Source organism: Carya illinoinensis, chromosome 8 (assembly GCF_018687715.1).
Source record: "Carya illinoinensis cultivar Pawnee chromosome 8, C.illinoinensisPawnee_v1, whole genome shotgun sequence".
NCBI classification, from domain to species: domain Eukaryota; kingdom Viridiplantae; phylum Streptophyta; class Magnoliopsida; order Fagales; family Juglandaceae; genus Carya; species Carya illinoinensis.
The window spans coordinates 30,029,638-30,052,042 of NC_056759.1; the positions used below are offsets into that span (position 1 = coordinate 30,029,638).

Sequence of the window (22,405 nt, forward strand, 5' to 3'; positions counted from 1 at the left end):
TCTTAAAGGTTTCAACAGGAATTATTATACGTACCCAATGATATTGTGTTCCGGTAGTTCTAGTTTGTCTATTTGACGAGTCTTTATTGTAAATTATATTTTGTTTTATATTTTTTTAAATATATTTAAATATTTTTAAAAAATTAAAAAAATATATTAATAGTCACTTTCTTAATTATTAAATAAAAAATAAAATAAAATAAAATAAAATAGATGAGCTAAGGGCAAACTTAGGCCGCATATATGTGTACTCTCCCTCAACGATCGGCTTTATAAATTGGAAAATATATAAGCATTTTGAAAACACTCCGGTTTCGTGTGTAGAAGACAAATAGAGTGAAACATGTCTCTGGTTCAGATACAAGAGAACCCTAGATGGAAAAAGCTTTTGGGTTATGTAGGACCTGGTATTCTCGTTTCTGTAGGCTATCTTGATCCCGGAAACTGTAAGCTAAATTTCTCTCTCTCTCTCTCTCTCTCTCTCTGTGATTTTCGTTTTGCTTGTTTGTTTCCTCTTCCTCATGAACCGAGAAAGAACGTTTTGTTGTACTTCCTGAGTTCCTACTTTCTTTGTTACGTAAATTAATGCAGTGGAAACAGACCTACAAGCTGGTGCAGATCACAAATACGAGGTCTCTAATTTCCTTCTTATTTTCGAATGATACTAACACTTGTTCTTGTCCTGTGGGTTATTCTCTATCTGTACGCTCATGCATATATGAATTCTCTCTGTAATGTATAAGCAGTTGCTATGGATCGTGCTTGTCGGGCTGACCTTCGCTTTCATAATCCAGTGTTGTTCTGCAAGATTAGGGGTGGCAACAGGTTTCCCAATGTGCTATGCTCAATCACGTGCATCTTTAGTTATTCTAAACGATTCCATGCAAACACATGCATGCATATTCATGCATATATTAATTGTAGCTGTTCTAATTAGTTGATCTAAGCCAGAAGACCGGCCCAGAACCATCTGCATGCAGTAATTCACTGTTTTTTACGTGAGGAAATATCATTATATAGAGTTAGGCTATGAAAAACATTATAGACACAAAAGAATTCCACAAATGAATTTCTCACACTGATGTGGGCACACGGCTAATATGCCACGTCTCCCTCCTATTTTTTTCTCTCTCTCCCCCTTGATCGCCTCGTGCATGTGACTCCCCACCATCTCCCCGTGACCTCTCTTTGTGCCAGCCATGTAATCGAGGACCACCTCAAGGTGAACAAAAGACGCCGGCGGTCCAGCCGACTGCTTGTGTGGTAGTCTTTGGTGATCGGGAGGGCAAACAACGAAGACTTGCGTGGCCGGGATGGTCGGGATCTAAGTCGATGGCTTGTGTGGTCGTTTGTGGCGGTTGGGAACCATCCTGAGAGGGCAGACAACGCGGACAAGGAGGGAAAGGGGGGAGAAAGAGAGAGGGCAGACAAGCAAAGTGCCACATCAATGTGTCTTTCCTTCCAATCTTAAATAAACTAAGTACCAACAACTTGATTGCAGGAAAGCATCTCGCTGAGCATTGCAAGGCAGAGTACCCAAGCCCAGTGAAATACTGCCTGTGGATACTTGCTGAGATGGCCGTTATAGCTGCTGACATCCCACAAGGTATAATGTGTAGACAATATTGTTAATGAGTCATGCTAGGCGGCAGCCTAGCACAATTTGGAGTTTTTGTTTTCTTGTTCTTTTTGTTTTCATATTTTTTTAATATATTTAAATATTTTTTTAAAAAAATATCAATACACTAAAAATCACTTCTTTAATCATCAAATAAAAAAAATTAAATGAATGAGCGGTATAATTGAGGCAGCATACTATCATGATTTCTGATTGTTAATTATTAGTGCATGATGTCATGAATACCATTGCAGAATGCAGATCATCATTATCATGCGGTTGCATGGAACAGTGCTTTGCAATAACTTCCCAGCACAGTACTTCTAAAAAGAGAGATCATATATGCACAAAGTTCATACACAAATCGATCATGTAATTAATATTTGAGACATGTGCTTTAATTAATTTGTGCAGTACTAGGAACGGCATTTGCTCTGAACATACTCTTCAGAATACCCATGTGGAGTGGGGTCCTGCTGGCTGGATTGAATACTCTCCTTCTCCTTGGGATGCAACGATATGGTGTTAGTATACAAATTATAAAGTGTCTCTTTTTTCTTTTAATTAATGAGTGATTATATAATACTAATAATAATATATTTTCTCATATATATACATGATTGATAGATAAGGAAGCTGGAGGGTGCGATTGGTATGCTAGTAATGGTGGTGGGTGGCTGCTTCTTTGCTGTAATGATAAAGGCCAGACCGAGTGCAAAGGAGATGGTGACCGGAATGTTCGTTCCCAAATTGAATGGAAAAGGAGCCACCACAGATGCCATTGCTCTTTTAGGAGCTCTGATCATGCCGTAAATTAATTAATTGCAATTTTAATTATTAATAAAATCTAGCTAGATATACTAGTTTTCTAACTTTAAATTAAAGGCTTTGAACTCTTGACGGGATCGAGCATAAATACATAGTACTCACGCACATGTATAAATTAATGATTGATCGAGGTATAAATTCCTTGGCCAGAGTTTTTCCTCCAACCCATAAATAAAAAATGACAAGTGGCCGTCAAACATGTGAAAATTATATGTTTTATTTAAGGAAAACACTATAGCTAGACACTAAAGGATCCCACACTGACTTACCATGCCACGTGTCTTTTTTTTTCCCTCTCTCTTTTTCTCCCTTCTCCCCGACGTCTCCCCCTTCTTCTTCTTCTTCTTTTTTTCTCTTTCTTTCTCCCCTCCCCCGTGCTGCCACCCGTGCCGGCCTCTCTCCATTCCTAGCCTATCCAATTTTTTCAACAAAAGATACTCTATATTTTTTCAACCACGTTACTAGTAATTTATATGTTTTCAAAGAGGCTCTTTGATCAATAGAATATTGTGTTGGAATTATATGTTGCCGTAGAGTCATAAAAGATCATAACTGAGAAAATCTATTCCAAAACCTTATTTTTTATACACCCAACGCACTGCTGATATGGAAAGCTTCACATATGTTATGCTAAAAATATTTTGGCGTTTTTATTTTTTATAAAGTTATAATAAATCATCTCACTATAAGTAGTGTGTTAATACACCGATTTATGTGTAGCAAAGTCTCGACTGTCGTCTCACCGTTCATATAAAAATCAAACTGCAGGCACAATCTTTTTCTCCATTCAGCATTGGTCATATCGAGAAAGTTCCCTCACTCCTCTGATGGCATCAATGTAAGTTACCATAGTCTTCAACCATCTTCCTTTCACTAGTTAATGACAATTAATTAAGCTGGTTCGATTAAACAAAACATGATCTGATTGTCCTCTTTTTTTCAGAGTGCAAGCAAGTTTTTCTTCATAGAAAGTGGGCTATCACTAGTCGTAGCGTTCCTCATCAATGTGGTTGTCATGTCTGTTAGTGCCAGCGTGTGCTCCAATCCAAATATCTCTGTAGATAGCAAGGGTCATTGCAAGAATATCACTCTCGAGTCTGCGGCTTTCTTGTTTAAGGTCTTATATGTCTCAGTACTTCTTCCTTAATTTGCAACTAACATTAAACAAGAACATGCAAGCATGCATGGGGAAGAAAAGTGTTTGGTCTATAAAAGGAATTAATACGTTTAAACTCTCATATAGCTTAATGTAAGTACAAAAATATTTCTCTATGTGAGTACTTCTCAATAACCTGTAGAGAAAGCATTATTATAGGGTCAATGGTTTAGTTTCCTGATAGCTTGATCACGTGTTAATATGATTAGAATGACCTTGGAAAGTGGAGTGCAAAGCTATATGCCATATCCCTGCTTGCGTCTGGTCAGAGCTCAACTGTTGCAGGAACCTACGCAGGCCAGTACATTATGCAGGTGCTTGCCTATTCAGATACTAAAACCTTAATTTCCTGCTTTCCCTACAGAGATGCGTGAAAAGCTAATGAAGCATTATGCATAATGCATGCATGGCATGTTAATTTTGCAGGGTTTTCTGGATTTGAAGATGGAACTCTGGTTGAGAAACTTAATAACCAGGTGCATAGCCATTGGTCCAAGTTTGGTGGCGTGCATTATAGGCGGACCTCATGGAGCTGGAAGGCTTATCATCATTGCTTCTGTAATTCCAACCAAAACACTTGCAATTATTGCTTCTATCATATTGAATTGATGTAACATGATTATTCATCAACTCATAAATTTGTTGTTTTAAAATATAAGAGTTGATCTAATAGTTATTGGGCAATGTCACATCAATTACTTATTTATTTGTGTATTTGTTCAGATGATCTTGGCATTTGAACTTCCATTGGTATTGGTTCCTCTCCTCCGGTTCACCAGCAGTGAAGCCAAGATGGGTCAGCACAAGAATCCCTTTCTGGTAAGACTCATTGGTACCTACCTAAAGTGTTTTTATTTTTCATTATTTAGTACCACAAGTACAATTACATACTGAAAATTTTCTCTTGGTTCTTGCTTCCACCGTAGCTAAGCCTCGTCTCATGGCTATTGGGGTCTTGCTCAATCGGGATCAACATGTATTTCTTAAGCATCACTCTGATTGGAAGGATAACGGGTAACAAGATGACTAAAACCGGATCAATCCTCACAGGAGTAATAGCATTGCCTATAATGGTAATCTACGTATCGTTGTTGACATACATGACACTGAAAAGAGAAAATTCTGCAACTAGTTCCCATAACTTGGGGATAAGCCCCGTTAGCACCGATGGAACAGGGGCCGAGAAAGGCTTGGAATCGAGCAGCAACCAGAGAACTGATGACATTGAGACGGATGATATTATCCATGCATGAAGAGTCTCTGGTTCTTTAGCCTGTAATCTACATAAGACATTCTAATGTTCAGAAAATATATTTTGAAGTAAATAAGTTAAAAGGGGATGCAGGCAAGGTTACAACTTTAAGCAGGTTGCCACAGGCAGTTTGGTTTAAGAAGTCCATACGGGAGAGAACAACATGTCAATTGAAGGGGGCACTGCCTTAAGGATTGTTTAATAATCTAAGTCTTTCTACTTACAAGCCGACATGTGTACTTTCGCATGATAGATAACTGATACGCTATCTGATATGAAAAACTTGCGCATTAATGGTATATATAGGCTTGCTCAACCAGAATTTGTTATGTACTTCCTTCATGATAGATGATCAAGAAAAAAAAAATTCACTATCAATAAGCAAGCGTCTTTTCCATGTTCTATTTGACCTTTTTTAACTGGTATCCAAAACACCCGCATGAGAAGCAGAGTAGGAAGGAAAGGAAAAATGTTTTGGCAAAGAAAAGGCAACCCAAAGGTGATGCGATGCTGAGACCAATACACGAGAGCTCATTTCTCTTCCTTCCCCCCCCCCCCCCCCCCCCCCCCTTCTCTTTTTTTTTTTTTTTTTTTTTGATGTGAAAGGAGAAATTCTGCATTTCCAACAAATTACAATGGTTTTTAAGGGAAAAATCTTAAGACAGAACAAGAAACATGTCACCTGGTTCGAGCTCTGGCACCTTCGGCATAAAAGAAAATTCTTTGCAGCTGAAACCCAAACCAAATCTTCAAAAGCTTGAAACCCAGCCAGGATCATGACATCTTTGCTTCAATTTACCCAAGCTGTAGCTCGGAAGCATCCATTGTAGCAACCATATAGTGAGAGACATCCCTCAGAAAGCCGAAAAAAAAAAAAAAAAAAAAAACACAACAAAAAAGACTTGTGTCTTGTATCCAACGAGAATTTAAATACCAAAATGACAGATACAAAAAGGCAGGGAGACCATAACCAACAGAACATGTAATGAACTGTTGGGGAACTAGAAACTTTACTTCCCTTCATCATAAGCTAACTAGGAAAGATGAGAGAACTGTGTATGACAATTTACAAGCTTTTGGGTTACTAGCCAGTAAATGTACAGAAAGCTAGCTGGAATTATAAACAAATCAGTATTTGATGACATGGTGGCGCAGCCAAAGTTCATACATGACCATGTGGAATGCATCATATTTGATGGGTGGAGAGTTCCACTGGAAGTGTCTCTGGACCTGATTGATAAAAATACGAAAGAAAAATCTCATCAGTTAAGGCTTACATTCTTCTTCTCTTGAATAGATCGAGAACATTATAATAAGACTTAGGAATCAGTATGGCGGTACGTTATTCCATAGACTTTCTATTTGGGACATGCCTTTTGTGTTATTTAATAAATCTTTGATTACTTCAAAAAAAGTTATTCACAGTACGTTCTTTGTTAATGGAAGTGAGCAACATAGACAGAAAAGTCACACATACATTAACTAAACAAAATATATTGCAGGCAGGACTATTGGAGTATATTTGAGTACACTATATCCTATTTTAAATTAGAGCTGTTGGATAATATGAAAAATGAAAAGTAAGCATAAATCTAATATTCTATTTAAAATAATCAAGTTGAAACAGTAAGGCCTCTACCTTAACTAGGTTCTTATGCAGTGCAACAAACTCAGCATCAGATATGTCCTTGAGAATTTGCTTAAGCTGGTATACATCATTCTCCTTAAGCACGACAGCAAATTTATGCCAATCAAGAATATCATTGAATGGCAGGTCATAATAATTTGACAATATCACTGCACGAAATCAAGTGCATAAAGAACTTGGGTGTGAAAAAAACTTAGATGAGAAATCCTAACAAAATATGTGAAAGCACACAAGCAAAAAACCCAAACATCAAACTGAGACAGGCAGCAGCAATTTAATTTAGAAAATTAATGAGATCAAATTCTAAGACACCCAGCAAGCTGCATACATTGTTCACACGGTATCTATAAAGAAATTTTATAATTCAATCACCATGCTAAGGTGTTAGTCAAACCTGCATGAGTTGTTTAAGACACAATGAATAATTAGGGTTTGAAGTCTAAGTCATGAAGCAAAGTGTTCCCTGATTATATATGCAAAATAACAAGGACATCTTCAATTGAATCTAAACTGAAATGGAATTCAGGTAGTTGTGCTGAAATGGGAGAGAAGTCCGAATATAATGGAATCTCTCTTTTTGTTCTTTCTTTCATCATCATGCAACTCATGCATGCCAGAAGCTTACAAAGGGATGAATATATTCAATTCACCACATTAGAATGTTATTTGCATTGCGTGAGACATCACACAAGAAACCTAATTACCTAACCAATGGGCACTTCATGTTTCATTAAGTGTTGCAATCCAAATATCACACAAAGGTTATATATCTCATACCCTGCATTCCATGGGCAAAAGGCCATAGCGATCTTGATCTGTTCAGGTCTTCTGTTTCCAGTTTATTAGGCCAGTAAATAAAGAAAATATTGTGGAATGGCGCATGAATAATCTTTAATACATCACTACTTACACAATAATCCAGGCATATGGTTCCAATATTATATTTGCCATGCAAGTAATGAGAGAAATAGGAACAACTTATCCACTACCATTCTCATCTGAACACCCAAGAAGCACTGAATTATTATTATTATTATTATTATTATTATTATTATTATTATTATTATTATTATTATTATTATTATTATTATTTTGTTTTTTATAAACAATAAGCACTGAAATTTTACCAGGTACACATCCATAATGGATTGAGTCAGTTATGCGAGCACTGTTAACCTGGGAACCACCAGGGCATATGCAGAACTTAGTCGTATAAAACCTCTTTTGATATAGCAGTGGTCCCATAGCCCTATTTATTCTGTTATTGGAAATATCAAGTTCTGTGTCATTCTCCCAAACTCGTGCTAGTATAACTCTGATTTTGGAGTTCCGATGTCCAGCCCAAAAACCAAGTGTCGTCCTGCAAGGAAAAGTTTTTATTTATAAGAAATGAATTGCCTTGCTGGGTTGTACAAGTCAATAAAGTCAAATAATACATGGTCAGCTAACCATTAAGGCATGCATTAAGCCACACCAAGTTGACATCTCTCAGCAGGTAATAAGTTTCCACCACAAGACATTCTTGTGAAATGAAAACAATGTACTATTCAATACAAGGATAGTGTCTATATACATTTCCTCTTTCTCAAATAATGCTACTCTGTATGAAGGCTCTAAAACTAACATTTCTATTAGGGAAAAAACAGCTGAAATCTGACTGTTACCATACAAAATCACACAGAGGAAGTAAAAATAATGCCAGTCCCTGCAAAATCTGATAGTGCTCAGCATACGTGAAATATAATTTTCTTTAACGTTTCACTTTACCCAGAGGTGCTTGACAAAGCTATTGTACATGTTTGGGTTGGAAGTTGAAACTATTTCAATTAAGTGAACTCAGCTTCTAAATTATCCACCCCACACTAGATAGACAGCTTTTACATGCACGATCTAGGTTTACGCTCAATTCTAGCTGCTAGAGTAAAATAGAAAAGCTGCATTCTGCTCCCTCTAACTCAAGAGACATTAACGTATATAATGACTTTAACAAGTCTTCCCTTATAAAGAGATATACTTGAGAAAAAATTGATCAGATGACTATTTTTTCTCTAGTATTTTTTCATTTTCCCAACAAAGATTATAGATGGGAACCCCAAATCCAACAACGTCCCACCTTAATGAGCTGAAACCATGACCTGACTTCCACCTGAAGAAAGAGGACACTAAGCTACTAAGGCCAGTGTCTGAACTAAAATAGGTTCAGGTTTCACAAATTTCGAAAAAGCTAAAAAATTAATGTGTTTTCAGAGTAACGGAAGTTCTGTACAAGTTCAACATGCTTTTCAAGAAGTGAATATAATCAATTTTATGTAGCACAGACATCTGGACAAATAGTGTGGTTTAACTTTCATAAAAATTGTCACTGACCATAAAAAATGATACTTCAAATATATTGCAGCATTAAAAACCTCATTTTTACCATGTGCACGACAATTTCCTTTACAGTTTTTGCCAAACATTGTTAATATTAGAATATATATATACGCATATGTAAATATACACACACACAGGAATGTATCTTTGCTTGCATGGTTTTAATGAATCATTATACCACAATATAAAGCAGTAATCACTTCACCTCAGAGATAACAGTCAGATTAATTCCTGGAAAATGTTTAAGACTGGAGGGGCACAGAAATTTCAAATATGGACTTTACAAGAAATAGGAAAGCAAAAGATTGATTTTAAGGAATAGCCTAAAGAAAGAATAACAAACAAGAGTAATGCTACATATAATAGTGGACTGTGTAAGCGTTGTGCAATTGCTTTGAAAAAGAGTAGGGTCTACTATTAAAAAAATAATATTTTTCATGTAGGTCTCATATTTATTCACTTTTTCAAAGTAATTGCGCGGCGCTTACACACTCACGATTGCAACTATCAGTTCTCAACAAACAATTGGCCATGTGTCATCTACTTGTAAATAAGATCAACAAATGCATATACTACAATTTTACCTGTTTTCAAGATCATTTCCACCAGCTGGAAGAGCAAATGGCTGCAGTACTTGAGGAAGGGCAACATCTTTGTGTGGAATGAATCCAACATCATAACTTGGGGAGCACACAACCCGAATTGAGTTCTTTACAAGAAGCGGAAGACCTTCTGTAGCCCTAACACCAACATCATGACAAGTGACAAAAAAATGATCTGCTCCTAAGGTTCGATTCCAGTAAGGATACTTGGAAATTAAGCTTTGCACATAATTCTGGACAATTACAGTCATATTCTCATAAGAAGTTCCCTGCATACAATCAAGCAAGCGTCACATACCTACATATAAGGGATCCGATTCTAGAAAGGGGGGAACTGTCTATCAGAACTGACAACAGCACAGTTCGTGCATGTGTGTGTGTTGTATATATCTGGAACATGTCCAACATCTTAAAATATAGCACTTGGGTGTTTAAAGTTGCACTCGCTGTATAGTCGGCAAGATTGAATCCTCAATCATGTTTAACCATCTGCATATGCAATTGTTGTAGTCGTGCATCCTCCAAATGAAATCATAGTAGTGTATCTCTTATAGTGAGATATGATGCCCTGCGTTTGATACTATAAATACACTCACTCATCTTTTATCTCGACATAAATGGTAAGGCAGGTGAGTGGCAGCTATGGCATTCATTTAAAAAAGACCACCAGTGTCTTGGAAAATAAACCCAAAAAATTTCATGCAGTAAGATATTTCCCTAACACGCTTTTTTTTTTTTTTTTATAAGTAATCAAGTGTATTAATGAAAGAATAGGCAAAAGCCATATGAAGTACAAAAGTATGCCCTAGCTACGTAGGGAGTATAGATACAAGGCTGTCATGAAGTGGCCCCATGCTTATGAGTGCAGTATGTGGATGAAGCCGTTTCTATATTTCCTTTTTGATCAGTAAATAAGAATTTTAGTGATGATATTTGGTATAGCCCAAGTATATGGGACATATACATTTCTATGTTTTCACCAGCGTGGTTTATGATATCTTCCGCATCACACAGATCGGAATTATTTCACTTATAGTTTCAAAGTGATTATTCTTCGTAGACGACTAGAAACGCATAAGAAATTTCAGATTTCACATAGATTCTTCATGGTTTCACATCTCTGCACGCACCGTATAATATAATTTAGAACATCTAGAACAAGACATTTAGTTTTGGTTTATTTTCCCTCCTTGTGAGTCAATTAAGACAATAAAGATCGGTACAAAGAATCTATATGAGAGAACTAAGTGGAAGCTAGTACTTCCTCCGATCCCCAATCTAAAATTAACAAAAATTCCACTTTTTTTCTCGCATCTTCCCAGCAGACAAACACAGGATTAGCGTATATACCCAAATAAACGAACCCCAATGGCATAGAACTCCGCCAAGCGATATAAATGTTCGCAATAGAAAACCGTACCTTGCCTCGCATCTTGTGGCAGGAGATGGGAATGAAGAAGAGGTGAGCCTGATTGGGATCATCGGTGCGGAAGGGACTCTCGCGAATGTTCTGGAAGAAATAGCCCTCGCTGGCGTACTTCCCTGTGAGCTTCCTGGGCGTCTGGTAGAAAGTATCGGGATTCCCGTCCGGGTATATGTACACCTTAAATATGCGCTCCATCTCGGCGTAATTGAACCGGAAAACGTCAGGGGAATGGTAAACCGAAAGCCGCTCCGCCTGCCTGTCATGCCTCTCCACCATATGATCTCCAGGAACCATTTTCGCAACAGAAATCTGAGTGGTTGAAGAAGAAGAGGAGGTGGCAGAGAGAGGGGAGCGGAGAGAATTGAAGGAGAAATAGGTGAAGGAGAAGAGGGTTAGGATGGCGAGGGTGAGGAGAGAACCTTGGACTGTACAGAGCGGCAAGGAGGACATCGCCGGGGATGTTTTCCAGGCCGACATCGCTAGCTCGCGTTTGCGGTGCCGGCGATGGTGCTGCTGTGTCGTGATTCACTAGCAAGAGCAGTAGTAGATGACTACTGGCTAGATGCAAAGCTACTGTTATTTTTCTTATTATTTAAAATAATAATAAATTTACAATTATTTAAAATAAGTAATACGATTTCTAATCATGGATTTTCGATGTCATCCATATTTAGGCTCATAATTATTATTGATGTACTTCGTTTTAATTGATTTTATATGTCAGTTATTTAAATAATAGTTAAGCATTCTTAATGGCTTCTATATAATATAAAAAATATAAATTATTTGAAAAATTATTTCTAAACTGAGTTTTATCTAATTATGTAAAATATAAATCGCTATAATAACCCATTATATGTAGTGAGTATTGTTTATTATTCAAACAAATTTTTTTATTATTTATATTTCATTTACTTTCTCATTTTTTTTTAATTTTTACATTTCAATATAAATTATTTATATTGTTCATCATTTAAAACACATTTATGTTATTTTTTTTCTAAAAAATATCTTGGAAATATTATTTATCCAATTTTTTCATATTTTGATTTTATTTTTAATTTTTATTTGGTTTATATATTTTTTATTTTGTATGTATGGGACTGAATTATATTACATTTTATATAATAATATATTGTAAATATAAAATAATATTTGGATATTACAAATTTATTAGTTGAAAGGAAATGTTTAAAAGAACAAAAAAATAGTAATTAAATGATATGAAAATAAATAAATAAATTGATGTATAACATATTATAAAAGTCAAAATGTACAATAGAAAAAATAAAGCTTGTCTTACAATTAGTTCACACTATTAGGAGAGTTAGAAAAAATTATTTTTGATGGCTTGGGGACTATGGTATAGGCGTAGTCAAAAGATGCATGATGAGAAAGTATTGTCACCTAATCAAGTCATAGGGTATGCTTTGTTTTTATATAATGAACATAAGACGATGGCTGAGGCACAAAAGCAAAAATAGAAGTATAGTTGCTGTTGGTAACCACCTCTCGCAAATGTTTTAAAACTAAACTTAGATGGAGCAACTTTTAGCGAGTACTATAGATCTAAGATTGGCATGGTTTTAAGAGATGATAAAAGTCAAGTAATTTTTACTGCTTGTAAACCAAAAAATGCTCTTACTGATTCAATAGAGAAAATGTGCTTCAAATTTCAATGTTATGAAAATTAATCAATAAATGAGTGAATTCCTATAAGGATCAAATTGAAATAAAAAATTTGTTGTCTTCTAAGAAGTGTAGCTATGCCCATTACCCTTCTTCCACCATTGAGAATCGAGAGTTTTCGTGAGATGGACGTTAACATCTTCTCTGATGTGAGACCTGACTTCATGGTCAGATTTGACCCAATCTCGGCCTGAAATATCGGGGGCTAGCATGGATAATTGTTTAAATAAATTAGACAAAAACAAAGAAAAAGCAAGAGTGCATACATCTTGTATTTTCGCTCAAAAAGCTTTTCAAGTTCCCCAAATGGGCAAGGCCCTAGTATATTTAACTAAGCTTTTCTTGAAATAACAGAAGCAATCACCACAGAACTCACTGGAGCAATCACATGAGGCCATAAAACATCACAAACACCAAATATCTAGAAAAGATATATTCTTTTTCATTAAAATTTTAAAAACATCTAAATTTTACAAGCTTTTCTGATAAAAACGCTGATACCATGTCAAGCCACAAAAACAAAAACAAAACAAAAAAAAAGTGTTGGGTTCTAAGAATTGAAGCTGTGGCCGTTACCCTTCTTTTGCTATCTAGAATAGAGAATTTTTGTGAGATGCTCGTTAACATCTTCTTTAACACAAGACTTAACTCGAGAGCTAAATCTAACCAGTCTCGACTTGAATATTGGCGGGTCAGCTGAATATTTAGAGGCGTTTTTCTCAACGCTATGTTGGTGAAACTCTCTTTATTTTTTAAACCGTATATAAAGTCATATTCTTACTTGAGGAATGCTACACATCATCTCACACCACACACTTTATATATTAAAATATTATTTTTTATTTTTTTATTTTTTATTTCATTTTATTCTTATTAAACTAATTGAATTATTTTATTTATCATCTACACACTACATATTTATTATAGAAAAAATAAAAAAAAAATTAAAATAAATGTAGTGTGTTAAGTGTGAAGATGACAAGAAGAATTTTCCTTCTTACTTTTCTATCTTTTGCTTAGTCGGGGTGGGACACTATTAGGGCCGGCTAAGGGACCAAGGCCACCGCGCGTTGAATGGACCAAACCCCCCACAATGAAAAACAAATTATAGAAATAAATAGCTTAGAATAAAAGATGGAAAAACTCTTGCCTAAAATAAAATCAACATTAAATGATAACATTTAAAAAAAAAAAAAAAAAAAAACAGTGTATATAAAAGTTTTATTCAAAAATATCTTATCCAAAATGTATAAGATTTTCAAACAAGGGTGAAACTAGAATATATAGAAGTAGCAAAATGATGATATATTACTCTTGAGTATTTTCTAAAATATGATGGCGTTGGTTTGTTTTTAAAATTAAGCATTAAAAGAAGTATTATGGATAAGTGATAATACTCCATTTATAGAAATATTAGATTTTTTTTTTTTTCTAATTGTTATATTGCTCAGAGAAATTATTAAGCAAAACAATAATATGTGTATAAAATATATTAAGCTATGCCAAGATGTGTATAAACCATTCTGACGGTTAGGATTGACTTCGATTAATTCATATTTACCCGATGATTAGGACACATGGAATTATAAACCATGTAACCCCATGGTTACTGACCCACATGTGTTAGAACTAGTAAAATATATAAAATATATAAACCAAGCCACCTACATGTGTTAGAACTAGTAAGAAAATAAAACCAATTATAATTAAAGCTGCAAGCGATATGAATAATCAACAACATATATATAACATGAAATGTGTTACAGCTACAAAATAATTCCACAAAAGTAAACATACATACTAATATAGTTTCAAATGGTATGTTATATTTAGTTTACAATAAAAGTAACTTTACAATCTAACATATTACATTAAGCCACATCAGTTTATAGTTTACTTTTATGGAATCTCTTTATAATTAAAGCAATTCTCTTATAACATACGTATTTATGAGTATATAATGTCATATGTGTCATATCTCTTACTTCATCTTTTTTTTATTGTTAGAATAATTATAGAGTAGGGAGAAAAGAAAGGAATAACTACTCCTTCAACTGGAAAAAAAAGGTGTACTGCAATAGATTATTCTCGCACTTTGTATAAAGTTTTTCACTTCTAACATAGGCGGCAACTATTGCTCACACACTTGTCTATATAATAAATTGCTCAAGATATTGTGTATCAGGGGAGATGAGGCGAGGTTCTCTCTAAAGAGATAGTTTTCTTCTTTTGTTTCAATTGTCTTAAATTAATAGGAGTTTTAAAATTAGTATTGTGCCTCCCTTAAGAGACAGTAGAGTTTTCAAGAGCAATGGGCGAATGTTCTCCCTTCTTGTACACAACCAATATTTGAATATGCGTTGAAAAACATCAGTGTTATTGAATCCTTAGTAGCTCAGATGGGTTCAAATGAATAGTCATAACAAAGGTGAGAGATCTTTCCCTAGAATGACAGAGAGCCCATGGGAATGGTGTATGCTTTGCCACTCACTCGCCGAAGCCTTATGATTGACTATATTTTTTCAAATAGTGGGCTTGTTATGAAAATTGTGCATAGCGTTAAATTGAAAGTGATGCACTGCTTGTAGTTGAAGAATTGAAAAAGGATAGATGTTCATCAACTCTGTGAGGTACCATTATTCAAGAAATCAAAACTTTACTCAACAGTCACTCTAATTGCTCTGTTCAACATAGAGGTCGTGAAGCAAATGGTGTAGCACATGCTTTGGCTAAGTTTGCATGGCAACTTGTGTACTTTGGTTGATTTATCTTTGTAATATTTCCGTTTGTAGTATGTTTTCGTCGGAAATAGTCATTTTGATTGCAAAATATTAATCACAAATACTTATTTTTCTTGTAATGAAAGTGTTATTTTGATTTTCAAAAATGAAGTTTGGTGATGTATTTTAAAGGATAGGTTAAATGAACCATTATAAATGCTCTAATAAAACAGATAGTTAAAAGTAATTAAGTTTAAAATAAAGAATAATATATTTTTAATTTAAATATCATGTATCTTCATTTTAATTTCATCATTCTTGGTGAGTGAAGTATTCTAAGTAATTTTGTCTTAAATAATTTAAATAAAATAAGTATATAAAATTTGAGGTATGTGATTGAATGATAAAATTTAAAATGAAAAATATATTTTAATAAAATTATTATTATTATTTCACAAGATCATGGGTTTTAAGATTATTTTTTTTTCTCACTTTTAAGTTTTTGGGAGGTGAGGATGACATCTGTGAAAACATGCTAAGGATAAAGATTAGGATAAATGGATTTTGGGTTTTTGGGTGACCATGTGGGCAAATGGGAGGCAGAACTCTCGCCATAAAAGACCAACCATGTATTGGCCAATCAAGCTCCAACGCGTAGAGGTCACCCAGTCATTCTCTTAATCGAAAGTTGTTTAAATTGGAGGAGTCATGATGGACTAAAAAAAAAATTAAGGCTGTGTTTAGAAGCTGAGGTAATGTCAAATGATTTATTATCTTATTTTTTGGAGCCTCGTTTATATGTATTTAAATATAAATAAATTTAAATAAATTTAAACTTATTATTAAAAGTTAAACGAGTATTGGATCTCATCAATTATTAGTTTGAAATGGATTCGGATAATCTTGACATTTAAATATAGTCTAACTATACATTGGATAGATGAAGACAAAAATACTCTAAGAGCTCACTAGATGGTTTTTATTGTTTAAAATACATCACCAAAATCTAATTTTGTATTTTAGCTAATAACTTTTATAATATATCATATATCAATTTATCTATTATTTTCTATATTATTTAAATATTATTTATTTCTTCTTTATTTATTCGTTTTAAATACTTTTCTAACTACCTTTAAATTTATAATATTCTCATATCTTTCAATATTTCTCATATATTAGTGTAAACCAAATATCTTTTTGTTGTCAAAATACATCAACAGCCTTAAAATAAAAAGATGGAAAAAAAAACTTATTCATCCTTTCTATTTTTACCTTTTATCTTTTTATCTGAGAAATTTTTAACATGATTATTTTTCTATATTATTTTAATAATATTATAACCTTTTATGTTTTATAAATAAAAGTGTAAATGTGATAAATATAAAGAAATATTAGGAAAAAAAGAATCTCTAATGGTATGTTTGGAAACACAATTATTCTCATATATTTTCAAACTATTTCATTAATATTCCCAAACTATTTACTATTATTCATAAACTATTTCAATAATATTTAAAGAGATATTCTAAGATACTTAAGGTTGTGTTTGGATGCTAGCTAATTTTAAATTATTTAAGTTGATTTGTGAGTAGTAATATTACGTGAGTCTCATTAAAATATGTTTGAATGTATAAAATAGATCGAGATAAATTTTAACTCTTTTATAAAAAATTAAAAAAATAATGAATCTTATCAATAATTAATTTATGATAAATTAAGCACACTCCAACAGCCAAACACAATCTAATATCCAAACGAACACTTAGGCCTAAACAAGTAGGAGCCCAACAAATGAACCCAATGAGGAGCAAAAGTGCCATTAAATGTGAAACAAAGATGGAAGTCTAGGGATGGATAAAGTAATGTTAAGGGTGACTCATCGGATGCCATAATGATTATAAATAATAACCACCTCACTCCTAACTTGCAAATAGCTCCTATAATCAAGGATATGTTAAGAGCCTAAAAAAATGTATTTAAATGAAAGAGAAATAATAATTGTAATCGTAAGTACGTAAATACTATATAATAATTTAAAAAAAAATGTGAATAAATATAATATTCATATGAAAAATTATTAATTTTTTTAATAAAGAATCTCACTCTTTTTCAAATTTACTATATAACGTTTACGTACTCTACAACTATATATAGCATTATTCTAAATAAAAAGTCATTAGTATTCACATGAATGCCGATTTGAATGTGCATAATCTTGTCAAGTCGGTCCACGATGCATTACCATCTTTTGGACCCCAATTTCACATTTGAACCCATTCATTTCTTGATCATCATCACAAGTTTTATTCGGAAGATAATATTTTTTTACACGTTGAGCGAGATAATTCTTGCACTTTAACGTAGAGAGATAAAAGGGAAAAAAGAACAAAAAACTTGACAAACATGACAAAACAATAGATAAATAAATAAAAATTTGAAAAGAGTAAGGCTAGATATAGTGTCAAGGTATACAAGCTCTACACACTTATTTGAAAAAAGATGTAGTTCATTATTAAAAAAATTATTTTTTATGTGAGTTTTAAATTTACTTATTTTTTCTAAATAAAATGTGCAATTTTTTTTTTTTCAAATAAAATGTACAAAATTTGCCTATGCCAAAACTGAAATTATCATTTATCATCACGAAAGGTGTTGGTAAAGCAACCCACCAAATTTGAAACGTGAATGCAAGAGAAATTCACAATATAAAAGTATGCGTTGGTTTTAACACTACAAGAAAAACGGATAATTGATCGTAATTGCTCGTTTTTCTTATAGTGTAAGTGACGTTAAGGTGGTCGTAAAACACCTTCACTCTCACGTCCCCTACACTATCGAATAGGTGAGCATAAAAGGACGTCAACTATAGGGCTGAAGAAAGAATCATCTCAAGTTATGGAGAGTTATGGAGGGAAGGAATGAGATCTACTTTTCAAAAGGAATGATAGTAGTCAAATGGTTACAAAAATAGAAGTCTCCTGAATGAGTTCCCATGTGGGCACAGGCTGTTTTCTACTGAATTCATACTAAACTAGTATAAATTCTTTCCTCTTCTTTTTATTTTATTTTTTTTATACAATAAATTCTTTCCTGTTTACTGGACTGTTCAAGCCATTTTGCCACCAAATTAAATGCATAGGGATGTAGACATGTGAGAATGCACGCGGCACACACGACACTGGAAATTGAATGCGGTACCCAATGTACAGTGGATCCATTGTGGGAGATCCATGGACGATGGCAAATGTGATCCAATCATTCTAGATAAAGCTGAGAACTACTATATTCATAGAAAAAATTATATCAAAATAATTTCATAAGCTGATTTGGATTCATATGATCTGTTAGATTTATTATACAATAAAATTAACTTTACAATCTGACAAACTATGTACATGAAGGCTCGTCAGTTTATATAATTACTTTTTTGTAATCTCTTTGTGACTAAAGTATTTATTATCCTATAATTCTTTTTTTTTTCCTCAACAACCAAGCATGTCATAGATAAACTAAGAGGTTATAGGATACAAGATTCAATAGGATGGAAGTCTCAATAATCATCTCAAAACCAATAAATACAAATCAAACAAAAAAAAATAAAAAAAATAAAAAAAAAAAAGGATTTGGAGCCAAAGGTTTGGCTCCCACCAATTTTCCACAATGGGAAGCCACTTGAAGTAGCTTTATATAGTCTAATAAATAAACTATAAAACTAAGGCTAGAAGCCACAGTGAATTATTGTATGCTGCGTTTTGTTGGACTAGACTGGTTGAAGTAGACTTTCACAACTACTTTATCTTGATCATTGGTTAGGAAAAAAAAGAATATAAGAAAGTAAGAACCAAAAAATGAGTTGAATCATCGGCAAAAGACTGCCACTGGCTATGGTGGCACGTAAAGCTCATGCGCCACCCTTGGCAATACAAAATAGGTCGGATCTAAAAGATCCAAAGCCATTGACCCAGATAGTGCCACTTGTGGTGGCGAAAGATCTCCTCTACCACGGCTACATGTGAGTCTCACGCACAATGTGAACTGCATGTGATACGTACACGCTATGTACCACACTTTTGATTCATTTTCTTCTATCATCTAACAAATTGGTAGCTGGGGAATCTGATGGTGCGGTGCATGGCGGTCATAGGAGGCTAGTAGGTAGTCGGTCGGCGTATTTCGGTGCTATTGGTGAGAAACTGATAAGTGTGTGAAAATACACTCTAAATACCCTATTATTGGATTAAAATATGAAAATGTGAATAGAAATCATAAGAATTAATGTGTATTCTTAAATTGAGTTTCTATTTACGTTGGGATACTCCTAAGCAATTTTTTATATTTAATTTCAGATTTTATAAAAGAGCAAGTCCAGCCCAATCAAATTCAAATGAGGACATTCATGAAATTTGATAGCAATTTGGAAGAAAATACAAAGTAAAATGAAATCACAAAATGAAGCCACAAGAAGTCCAAGTTTGAAATTCGCTAGAAGACAGTCTGGACGTACTTTAGTCTATAACGTTTTACTCACATATCGGATTGATGCAATTCTTAATGTATTAGAAAGCTAACTTAAAGGGTTATAACTTTGTCTCTAATAAAGATTTCCAAATTTGAACTCCTGAAAGGCGTATGTGGCTGCCAAGATGAGTCTTAAAATTTAGGTAATTTTTTTTATACGGAAATTAAGAAAACATTAGGGTTTTCTTCCTACACTATATAAGCATATCATTAGCACGAAATTGGGAGAAGGAGAGGTACAAGAGACAGATTTGAAGAGAGAAGAAAATTGCTTTCATGACCATCTTTCTCTAGAGATTTTTGTTGTCCATTATATTTATGGGTAACTAAATTCTCAAATAGGGTTAGGGATGAACTTACATATTAGATGGTATTTTTAATTTATATATTTGATTTTCAATTACTAAAATTCTTTTTTTTTTATCATTCTTAATTCATCGTTGATATTTTCTTCTCCGAATAATCATAGAATTTATTCTGTTTATGGATTCAGTTATGCTTTTTCTATTGAATGGATTAGTTCTTTGATTGTGTTTGGATCAATTATTTATCTATATTGATTTAGTTCATTGCTGTAATATCGCTCCATGAGTATATTGTCGTCGTTAGATTTTTTCAATAGAAATAGCAATTTACATATTTTAAAAGTGATGAATGATTTTTTAAAGGGTTACATTTGATTTAATTTTAGTTTATAAATCTATACATTCCGATTATGAATTTCAGGAATTGAGTTTCTAATTGAGTTATCAAATGAATTAAGAATAATTAAAATGCCTGATTTGTGCAAGGGATTCCCAACACTCTACTGTTCGTTAAAATTTAAGTACTTTTTCCGTTAATCACTTTACTTCACTTTAATTTGCAATTGAAATTAATCTTTGTTCTCCATTACTACTTTAATATTTTTCTTTAGTTTCTTTATTCTTTCTACTATTATTTTAAATTGTCTCCCTGTGGAATCGACACCTCAAAGCTGTGCTACAACTACCGCGTTATTCTTTAGGCGTAACCAAATTTTGGTGTCATTGCTGGGGAGACAGTAGAAGAATTGTTAGATAGTTTTTCTTTTCAGCAGTTGGTAAAGGCGGTAACTTCGTTCCCTTTTTTAGCTTGCTGCATCTTTATTTTCTTTTCCTTTTCTTTTTATAGTTTTGGTTTTTTTTTTTTTTAGTGTTGCATTTTTCTCTACTTTGCATGCCTAGGTATAGAGACGCTTTCGGTCGGTTTGCTTGTAGACCTTTGTTAGAGTTAGAGTCAGAACTTAATTTTTCTAATCATTTCTTTGATAATTTTTCTAATTCTAAGGAAATGAGTGAACACGGAGATCAACCCATTAAAACCCTTCAAGATTACCTCCACCCTACACGCACAACCACACCATCATGCATCATGTTTCCAGTTAATACTTACCAATTGGATTTTAAAACAGGGATGATACAATTACTCCCTATTTTTAATGGCTTGAAAAACGAAAATCCATATGTGCACATTAGGAAATTTGATGAAGTAATTGCGACTTTTCATAGTCAAAATGCAACTGATGACATTGTGAGACTTAAGTTCTTTCCTTTTTCTTTGAAGGATAGAGATAAGAGTTGGTTATACTCATTGAGACCACAATCTATTGGGTCATGGAATGAGATGACTCAGGTCTTCTTTAATAAATATTTTTTCCAACATAAGACCAATACTTTAAAAAGATAAATCTCCACCTTTGCACAAAAAGACAGTAAGACTTTGTCAGTCTTGGGAGAGATTTAATAAACTATTGAGTATGTGTCCTCACCATGGGCATGAGAATTGGAGTTTAGTGAGCTATTTTTATGAGGGACTTACACCTAGAGAGCGTCAATTTATGGAGATGATGTGTAATGGTGAGTTCTTACAGAAAGATCCTGATGAGGCCATAAAATACCTCAATGAGCTTTCTGAAAAAGCTCACACTTGGACTGAACCTAGTGCTACTGAGAGCACAAATAGGTCACGACTTGCAGGAAACCTAAATGGTGGTAGAATTTACTATCTCAGGGAAGAAAATAAACTAAAAGCTAAGGTTGAGATGCTCACTAGGGAAATAAAGGTGTTGAAGAATAAAGACTTAAAGCCAACACACGTGGCTAATTATGCAAAGTCTTTTAGACCATATTTTGTGTGTGGCAGGGTAGATTACCTTGTCCAAGAGTGTCTCACATTTGCTGAAATGAGAGGGATATATGAGGAACAATGTAATACCTTAGGTATGTACAAGAAGTCTTTTACACTTTTCTCTGATACCTATAATCCGGGGTGGCATAATCATCCTAATTTTAGCTAGAAGTCTGAAAACCAGCCACCTGCACAACCCCCTGGATCATATCCTGCATCATATCATCCACCTTCATCTTCTAGGAGTCCTTTAGAAGACACTTTGTATGCTTTTATTGAGGCACAGGGAAAGACTAACCAAAAGTTTGAATCTTTGATTACGCAAGTTTTTGAAGAAAATAAGGAGATAAAGAGCCAAGTGTCCAAATTGATGAGTACCTTGAGTGTGAATGAGCGAGGTAAGTTTCCTTTTCAAGCTCAATCC

General features: G+C 33.7%; 2 protein-coding genes across 3 annotated transcripts; one reads left to right on the plus strand and one right to left on the minus strand.

Annotated features, from left to right (window-relative positions):
- Positions 1-283: 283 nt before the first annotated feature.
- On the plus strand, positions 284-5,170 carry LOC122318629 (metal transporter Nramp5-like). Its single transcript, XM_043136168.1, has 12 exons — positions 284-446; positions 592-632; positions 747-825; positions 1,502-1,606; positions 2,033-2,142; positions 2,246-2,427; positions 3,215-3,284; positions 3,390-3,563; positions 3,812-3,916; positions 4,029-4,160; positions 4,326-4,421; positions 4,529-5,170. The coding sequence occupies exons 1-12, from the start codon at positions 344-346 to the stop codon at positions 4,853-4,855; spliced, it is 1,524 nt and encodes a 507-aa protein (XP_042992102.1). The 5' UTR covers positions 284-343; the 3' UTR covers positions 4,856-5,170.
- LOC122318630 (probable glycosyltransferase At5g03795) lies at positions 4,630-11,476 on the minus strand. 2 transcript variants are annotated; one of them, XM_043136170.1, is made up of 6 exons: positions 10,898-11,476; positions 9,460-9,746; positions 7,630-7,862; positions 6,494-6,651; positions 5,537-6,084; positions 4,630-4,875 (listed from the first exon to the last, which is right to left on the minus strand). In XM_043136170.1, the coding sequence occupies exons 1-5, from the start codon at positions 11,378-11,380 to the stop codon at positions 5,983-5,985; spliced, it is 1,263 nt and encodes a 420-aa protein (XP_042992104.1). In that variant the 5' UTR covers positions 11,381-11,476; the 3' UTR covers positions 4,630-4,875; positions 5,537-5,982. The 2 variants fall into 2 exon arrangements, with proteins under 2 accessions (XP_042992104.1, XP_042992103.1); XM_043136169.1 differs by having other exon boundaries at positions 4,630-4,882.
- Positions 11,477-22,405: the final 10,929 nt, after the last annotated feature.

Bases quoted from the DNA above. Each gene is read 5' to 3' on its own strand.
- LOC122318629 (XM_043136168.1), top strand. From the start codon at position 344: ATGTCTCTGGTTCAGATACAAGAGAACCCTAGATGGAAAAAGCTTTTG. The intron at 1,607-2,032 runs GTATAATGTGTA...TAATTTGTGCAG, and splicing joins AGCTGCTGACATCCCACAAG to TACTAGGAACGGCATTTGCT. The intron at 3,285-3,389 runs GTAAGTTACCAT...TCTTTTTTTCAG, and splicing joins ACTCCTCTGATGGCATCAAT to AGTGCAAGCAAGTTTTTCTT.
- LOC122318630 (XM_043136170.1), bottom strand. From the start codon at position 11,380: ATGTCGGCCTGGAAAACATCCCCGGCGATGTCCTCCTTGCCGCTCTGT. The intron at 9,747-10,897 runs GTACGGTTTTCT...GATTGTATGCAG, and splicing joins GCCACAAGATGCGAGGCAAG to GGAACTTCTTATGAGAATAT. The intron at 6,652-7,629 runs GTAAAATTTCAG...GATTTCGTGCAG, and splicing joins CCATTATGGATGTGTACCTG to TGATATTGTCAAATTATTAT.